This window comes from Aethalodelphis obliquidens, unplaced genomic scaffold (genome assembly GCF_003676395.1).
Source record: "Aethalodelphis obliquidens isolate GAN/ISIS:26980383/991018 unplaced genomic scaffold, ASM367639v1 scaffold72, whole genome shotgun sequence".
NCBI lineage: Eukaryota > Metazoa > Chordata > Mammalia > Artiodactyla > Delphinidae > Aethalodelphis > Aethalodelphis obliquidens.
Window position 1 is genome coordinate 449,498 of NW_020838016.1, and position 8,648 is coordinate 458,145.

An 8,648-nucleotide genomic window follows, 5' to 3' on the forward strand; every position below is an offset into this window, starting at 1 on the left:
TGAAAAATGTAAATCCACAGATTTATATAGTAAAAAGTGTCCGCCGTGATATATTAGAACACTAAAGCAAACAGATATAAAAATATGTTGGTCTATAACAAATTAAGGCACTTAGTATGATGATTATTATTATGCAATAAGTTAGTAATTCCCTCAACATGTGTTTGGGAACAGCCTATACTCAATGAGTAGAAGCTTTGGTTTTCAAAATACTTTGTCTTTTTACCAAAACTGAGTATTATCAAAAAGGAAAGCTAAATGAACTTATTAATCAACAATCTGGATGATGTTAATATAGCAGGTATAGCATGTGACATGCATATTTGTTTAAAATTCAGTTAGAACAGTAGTTGGTAAACTTTTCTGTAAAGGGCCAGATGGCAAATTAATAACAGCTTAAGAACTTGGCTGTTCTGGCAGAGGTTTTTGTGGTCCATTTAGTCTCCATCATAATTTATTCTGCCATTAGTGAGAAGCAACCTGAGACAATACATTGCACGTGGCTGTGTTCCAATATAACTTTATTTATAGACACCAAAATTTGAATTTCATATAATTTTCATGTCAAAATATTCTTCTTCTTTTGATTTTTTTCAACCGTTTAAAACTGTAAAAACCAATCTTAGCTCTAGGTCATACACAGACAGACTGCAGGCCAGATTTGGCCCACAGGCTGTAGTTTGCTGACCCCTGCCTTAGATTAACCCCAATGGCTGCCTTGAAAAATTTAAAACCATGACAAGGATTAAATTTTGACATAATCTGAAACAGATTCAAGAATAGAGCTGGCAGGTATTAACTATAGCAGGAACCATCAGTAAGGGCCGTAAACACTGTGGAGAACGTGTAATGAAGTTTTCAAAAGCATAAAGTTCTAAGGCCTTAATTTGAATATACTGATAATACTGAGTAAGACGTTTTCTTAAGAAAAGCCCAAGATGCTTCCTACTCTTTAAGACATAATCTAGTGGGTAGTAAACTACTTGGTTCAGGCAATCAGTAGTATCATAACCAGGACACAATATTAACTTTATTTTAAATCAGTGAATACAGAATTTATAAATGCCCTCACCTTAAGGAAAAGATCCATTTCGGGCTGGGTTTCATCTGTATAAATGAGGTAACATCTGACAGTGTTACTCCACAGAGAATGTGAAAACAAGGGGGTAACTTGTAATAAACTAGCTACAGCAATATCCCAGTCATCTGAAAATAAAATTTCTCATAAGTTCCCGAAAAATAATTACTAGAAAACATTTGACAAGATGATTCCCCAAAAGTCTGAAAGAAAACAACAGGCATCATCTGATCTCACTTGTAATACCGACAAAGCATCTAGAATAAGGTATCAGAAGGCAATCAGTTCTCTAACCTCAAATTCTATCCTGGGGCATAAAGCAATCAATGTCACCAGTGGTCTTTGCTGGGGTACCCGTGGCTCCAGTCAAATGTCAGGGAACTAGGCAACATGGGCTGTTCAATTAGTTTGCTACTTGAGGAGAGCCTACATTCCCAGGCTGGCCTATAGTTTTATCTACTTATTATTTTTGAAATACATTGAGTCAAAAAGAAAGTTCAAGAACGGTACAAAAAATAACCAAAAGATAGTTAGTGAGAATGAATATTTTAAGACATATTTGACTAATTCAAAATGCATAATTAAAAAAATAATTTTCATTTTGCTAATAGATAAATAATTTCAGGTTTTTAAAAAATTTTATTTATTCATTTATTTATCTTTGGCTGCATTGGGTCTTGGCCACTACGCAAGGCTCTCTCTAGTCGCAGTGAGCAGGGGCCACTCCTTGTTGTGGTGCATGGGCTTCTCACTGCAGTGGCCTGTCTCTGTCATGGAGCACGGGCTCCAGGCGCGTGGGCCTCAGTAGTTGTAGCACGTGGGCTCAGTAATTGTGGCTCACGGGCTCTAGAGCACAAGCTCAGCAGCCCTGGCTTTAGTTGCTCCACAGCAGGTGGGATCCTCCTGGACCAGGGCTTAAACCTGTGTCCCCTGCATTGGCAGGTGGACTCCCAACCACTGTGCCACCAGGGAAGTCCCTATATTTCAAAGTTTTAAGAAAAGAGTGGAGCTACTTATAACATTTCAGATCTGAGGTGGTATTGAAATTCTGAACAGATCTTAAGAGCTGTTTTCGATACCAAATTATATAAAAGATAATGAATAAGAATACTATATTATATAACTGAAGTTTTGTATTCTACTCCACAACTTCTCTAACCTTCAACACCATCAAAGATGCAGAGGGAAGACTAAACACTACTGTTTTTCCGTTAATCTACATTAGGCTCTCACCGCTCAACTAAAATATCCGAGAACTCAGACCAGAAATTCAGTTATTAGAACCTATTGGCCAGTCTGGCCGGGAGGCATCAACTGATCCTGATGTGAATTATGTAACTTCATCATTCCTGGTCAGTGACAAGCACGAGTACATGATGGTTTGACAGTGGAAGACACCCAGAACACAAGTCTCATGCTCTGCTGATGGCAGTTTTCCCAGCATAAGATTATAGTACACAAACAGTCACTACCATTAACCAAGGTAATTGGCAAAGGGCGTGTGTTACCTCTGTTGACGTTAGCAAAGGGTCCTTCTATATCTATAGAACTAAGGGCAAACTCAGGGCCCCGGAAAGACTGCTGAAGCTGAATCATACTCCCTATGGAGGGCTCACTTCCCAAGGCTCCACCAGTCCAATACTCGCACTGGGGTCCAGCAGCTGTAAAAGCAAGAGATTTCATCTGATGAAAACCAAACTATATTGGAATTTCAAAAACTTATCATATATATTCAATGGATTTCTAATGCAAAAAATACAACAATATTATAAATACAACAGCTATTCAAAGTTTGATTTTGAAATCAAAACAATGATTTTGAAAGTACTTTGCCACCAACTTCTGGCAAGTTCTAAGGTGGTGGTTAACATAATTCTGGTTATCACCTCAAACTTAAAAAGGGGATTAAAAAGAGAAAGATGAAAAGAAATTAGGAATACAATAACCAAAAGAATTATAATAACAGAGAGGAGTTAAAAACACCCCCCAACAAAAAAATTCTAAAAAACATTCCTAACTATATGATTTAGGTATCAGTGTAAAATGTGAAAGAAAGAATTTCAAAGGAAGACTATTACTAGCACACCAGTAATTAATATTGGTAATTCATTAGGATGTAAGCTAAGGATGTAAAGAGCACATTTTCTTTAACCTCTCAGAGCAAAAAAAATTGTCTGAATCAATAAGTACTTATGAACATGTTGATTTTTTTTTAATAAATAATAATTCATGGCATCCTTGACTAAACATAAGTAAACTGGTATTTGGGCTAAATCTCTGGCAAAACTGAGATTATTATTTGTGGGTGACAAATAATGAGTGACATTCCCTCAAGCATTCCTTCTTCATGTTTATATCGAAATAGGAAGAAAGACCTATGAGGAAATATTAACTCGTTTTTATTAACTTGCTAAGAGAATTAGAATATAATAGTTTTGAAACCCTGTACATTTTAACATATGTCAATACTGAAATAATCACGAGGACTAATGCCATTAAGAATCACTTCACTTTTTTTTCTCAAAAGTTAGTAATAAAAGTCCCAGGATGCTAGTTGCCATATTTCACTCCAAAATACATGTTTGTAAGAATATAATTATAGTTTTTTTAATAAATGGTAGAGTGACTGCATTTTTCCACCACATTTAAAATAGAATATTTCTCAAAATCAATCACACTTCATTATTATTTCCTTGGAACACAGTGGACCCTTTCAGTCTATGATTCCAAGTTTTTCTTTATTTCTAGAAAAAACACTTTCTATGTTTAATTGTAAAACAAAAACTTTAAAAGTATTTCACAAAACTGCATTGGAAACCACTCAGTGAAATATTATGCAGATATTCTGATAGTTGTAAAGAATATATCAATTATGTGGAAAAATAATGTGACATAGACTACTGTCCTCCAACATCCATTCTTCCCTTCTTCCTTTAGTGACACAACCCCAAATTTTATGTGGATACATGGCTCTTCCGCTAATGATTACACTTTCCCATCTTCCTAGGTAGAGTTCTGGCCAATGGGGTTTGAGTAGGAGTAATCTGTATATCTTTCAGATTGTGCTTTCAAGGAAAGTAAGGTATTCCCTCCCTCCCCCTGGCTAAATTGTAGATGTGATGTTGGGACTTAGAGGGGCTTAGACCAGAGAGAGAAAAGCTATGGGTTAAGGTTGGTAGAACAATGAGAGAGAAGGAACCTCAGCCTCTACATCATGGACTTCATAGAAAAGAGCTGTCATAACAACTGAGAAAGAGAAAGTGCAACTCTATTTGTCACAGCAATTACTTATAAGTAAAAGGATTCAAAGTTGGCTCTATAATCATTATACCTATATTGAAATCTCAAAATATTATATATAGGAAATAAATTTACCAGTAACATCTGTACAGTTGTCATCTGAATCAGACTCTCCAGGATCAAATACATGGATCCCCTGAACCTGTAGCCTCTGAAGTTTACTCTCCAACTCTCGCTTGGCCCTCAATAAATCCTGAATTTCATTTTCCTTGGTCTCCCTAAAAATCTTTAAAAGAAGGATTTTAATTTTGAAACCGTTTTCCATAATCAAAAATTGTATCAGCAACTTTTAAGAGAAAATTCTTTCTTTCACAAAATCAATATTCATTTGGTCCTTGATCTCCCCTTTTGTAGGATGAATAATCTGAGTACCTCTACATCACTGTTTTGTAACTGGAACCCACTGGAATTCCAGCAGGATGTGTGTCTGTAGTGTGGAGCTGCCTTGTGTGCTACCTGATGTTTAGCAAATTTGTCCCCCTCCCATTTAATGCCAGTAATGCTTATCCATAGAAAACATCCCCAAACATTCTAAATGCTTTCCCCTAATAGAAACACTTTCCTTTCCCGCTCCCCCCCAGATCCCTATTAAAATGTTCACTTTTATACCTTTTCTTTGAAACTACCTTAAGTTTACCTCGTCCAACTCAAAAATGTAAAAAGTGCTTTAGTTTAGTTCTTATAACTTTCATGGCTCCTACATCATTTACTTCTGGCTATTCATCGCAGTATTATATGAACTTTTAAAATATACTGCTTTTATTCCATATCACTTTGGGGATAAAGATGTATGAAATTTACCTTAAATTGCCTCTTAACTTTATCTCTGTCATGTTCAAATGTAGCTGCTCTCTCCATTGCTTGATATTTTGCTTCTAAAGCACTTTCCTTTTCCCGAAGTATCTTCTGGTAAGTTTTCTGAAGTGCCTGGAATAATTTACCTCATTATTTATAACAAAAATAGCATGCCTCCCAAATTTTACATTATCTTATATACATATTAAATATCTTAGAATTTTAACAATCTACTTACTTTTTCACCAGTTATCAAGAACTGCATATTGCCATTCTATTCAAACACATAATGGAAAAAAAAAACGCAAATATGCTTGAACTATAAATGAAGATATTTGACATTAAGCTTTCAATGGAAATTAATGCTTTTTCTTTGAAATACTGCACTAGTTCTTAATCTTCACTACACCTCAGCTTTCCCATCTTTAAGAGAACAAAAAGTACAACTTGTAAGGCTTAACCTGAAGGATAATTACTTCTGTGAGACTGTGCACTCCTTGGCTCCATGTCTTACTCCTCTTGCTAGCCCCAAGCACTAGCAGTGCCTGATACACGATAGGCTTCCAGTAAATGTCTGACTGAATGGATTAAATAAATACAGAAGGTTTTTAAAAAATGTCTAGATATGTGAGAAAGGAATCAAAAGGGTTACATAAGGAATCAGGATTGGTAACAGGAAATAACCTGGGACTGTGACATTTGTCAACACTTAGTGCACTCTACCCTAGTTGGTCTGGCTTTCTTTTCTACCTCCACCTCAGTCTTTTGCAATATGCAGTGAATCCAAGACAATGGCTTGGATGCATGAAATCAGATATCTGAAATGCATAAGTCCACTTCATATATGCAAGTGCATTAAGACTGCCCAATAGGAAAATCTGTAAGACAACAGATAAAACTGCTTATGTATTCTCAGATAACAGTGCTAATTAGACAACAGCTAATGGGAGTGGGGTAGGGGTGGAGAGGGATTGACTAGAAGGACTAGTCTAGAAGGAAGAAGGCTTCTTCCTTCTAGAAAAATCAGGTCTGAGGTATTTATTCTATTCCTCCTGTAATGAGCTCAGGAACACTTGGGCTGTCCAGAAGTCTCTTCCATAGTAAAGAAAAATAGAGTAAACAAACTACAACCCTCAGAGGGGCCCCAAACTGATGACACAAAATCTCACGCCTTTGCTCACAAAAAAATAACTTTCCTAATAATCAGTTAAAATAGATCTATTACAGGAAGGGCATGTAATAATTGTTTTTAGAGTAATTTAATCAAGTGGATTAAGGAAATTTGACTATACCTAGGGAACATTTTCAACCACAGCAGTTAAGGTGGTGAAAATCAGGGGCTGCCAGAAAAATTCACTTCAAGATCACTGAAATCCAACAGCTATGGAACTTCACAAAGAAACAAAAATAGGGGCTTCCTGGTGGTGCAGTGGTTAAGAATCCACCTGCCAGTGCAGGGGACACGGGTTCAAGCCCTGGTCCAGGAAGATCCCACCTGCTGCGGAACAACTAAGCCCGTGTGCCACAACTACTGAAGCCCGTGTGCCACAACTACTGAAGCCCGCGTGCCTAGAGCCCGTGCTTCACAACAAGAGCAGCCACGGCAGTGAGAAGCCTGCGCACGGTGATGAACAGTAGCCCCCACCCTTGCCTCTGACTAGAGAAAGCCCGCTCTTAGCAAGAAAGGCCCAACGCAGCCAAAAAAACAAGAATAAATAAATTTTAAAATATATTTAAAAGAATAAATAAAAATAAATTTTAAAAAAATTTTTAAAAAAAAGAAACTGAAAAAAAAGCCCCCCCTCCGAGGTATGTAAATTTGTGGGGGGGGGTGGAGGGGTGGGAGGGCGAGGCGTGGTTAAAAACTCCTAGGAAGGGTTTGATGAGTTTCCTCAACAGATGTCACCAAAGTCTTTGGTGTATATGTGTGCCCCGTGTGGACCTACTTCTCTGGAGATTAGCATTTGTTGCTTCAGGACACTTTCAGGCTAATTGATTCAAGGCATCTGAATGAATGGACCAGAAATAGAAAAGGGGGGGGGGCGGTTAGTTAAGGAATCAGTTTAGACCCCAAGACAGTACGTCCCCTCAAATTAAAATGCAGAGCAGTCAGGCGTCCAGGGGTCCAACTGGCAATGCGGCCAAGAGGCTGCGGGGAGGTGGGCAGGCGGCCCCGGGGCTCAGTTTCCCGGGTGTCGCGGCCGTCTCCGGTGAGCGCCCGGGCCCAGCGTTACCTGCAGCTCTGCCCGCAGCCGCTTGTTCTCCGTGTCCAGCTTGGCCTCGCGGCGGCCCATGGATAACAACTCCTGGTTTTTGCTGACCCGGAAGATCTCGTACTCCTTTTTCAGCCGCTCGTACTCGGCCGCCGCGTACTCCAGCTCGGGCACCGACGAGCCAGTGGACTTGAAGCTGGCCCCCAGCAGCCCGCCGCCGCCCGCCCCGCGGGGCAGCGAACCCGGCCCGGCCCCCGCCCCCGCCCCCGCGCCCCGGCGGAACGAGCTGCGCAGCAGGCGGGCCTTGGGCTTCACCTCCACCGGGATCTCGCAGGCCTCGCCGCCGCCCGCCCCGTACGTGTCCTCGATCACCTCCCCGCCGGCGGGGCTCACGAGCGATGAGGCAGTCCCCATGGCGCCGGCGGCCGCCGCTCCTTGCCACCAGGTTACCAGGAGGGGGCGGGACCAGACGAGTGAGACGGGGCGGGACAGCAGGAAGGGGCGGGGCGAGCGCATCGAGAAGGGGAGGGATAGTGGGCGGATGACAGGGATGGGGCGGGGCAGGGTGGCTAGGCGGGGCCAGAGGAGCGGAACGGATGGGGCGGGGCAGCAGGGCTGGGCTGGGAGTGAGAGCGGAGCGCGCGTGGGCGGAGTGAGCAGCGGGGCGGAGTGAGCAGCTGGGCGGAGTGAGCAGCGTGGCGGTCGCGCAGTTCCACCACAGCGCTACGTCAGGGCCTACGGACAAGGTGAGGTTTTGACTTTTTGCAACAAGGGACACTGCAGACAACACTTCACAGGAATATGGGGCATCTCACCAAATAAAGGAAAGGATAGACTATGACAGTATTTGAGGGATATCATGAAAAATGGAGAGAGATGGGAAAACAGTTTTAAACTTTTAAGTCAAGAAAAGTGTGGGGTTGGCGTCTTCTCTCTTATGGTACCTTGTGTTCTTGCCCCTCCGCCGGGTTTCTAACCTCTCCAGGTTTGGAGCCCTGGGAAGGAGGACAGGAGAGGGGAGGGAAAGGCTTTATTTGATTGACACTGCTGTGAACTGGATGTTTGTGCTCTTTGGACTTGGCAAATGGTTAAAACTGGCTCTTCTCAGAGATAGTTTTGTAAGTTCTTCAAAGACTCTTTCCCCCTCATAACTGGAAATCTTTAATCTTCAGTTTTCTTGACCTGGGCTGGTGCAGCTATATTCCAGCTGGTGCTCACTGCTTCCCCAGCTGTAAGGAATTCAGTGATACTTTAAGGATCCT

The 8,648-nt window shown here is 41.0% G+C and overlaps 1 protein-coding gene across 9 annotated transcripts in view; it reads right to left on the reverse strand.

Annotated features, from left to right (window-relative positions):
- NPHP3 (nephrocystin 3) overlaps positions 1-7,842 on the reverse strand; it is a 58,281-nt gene extending 50,439 nt beyond the window's left edge. For all 9 annotated transcript variants that reach the window (XR_003429719.1, XR_003429720.1, XR_003429721.1 and 6 more), the window contains exons 1-5: positions 7,408-7,842; positions 5,180-5,305; positions 4,454-4,604; positions 2,587-2,739; positions 1,073-1,206 (exon numbers count right to left, since the gene is read on the reverse strand). Coding sequence is in view for 6 of the 9 variants with exons in the window: in XM_027091666.1 (XP_026947467.1) it covers positions 1,073-1,206; positions 2,587-2,739; positions 4,454-4,604; positions 5,180-5,305; positions 7,408-7,800 (957 nt within the window). In the remaining 3 variants the exon portion in view is untranslated. The remainder of the gene's footprint in view (positions 1-1,072; positions 1,207-2,586; positions 2,740-4,453; positions 4,605-5,179; positions 5,306-7,407) is intronic.
- Between the last annotated feature and the right edge of the window lie 806 nt (positions 7,843-8,648).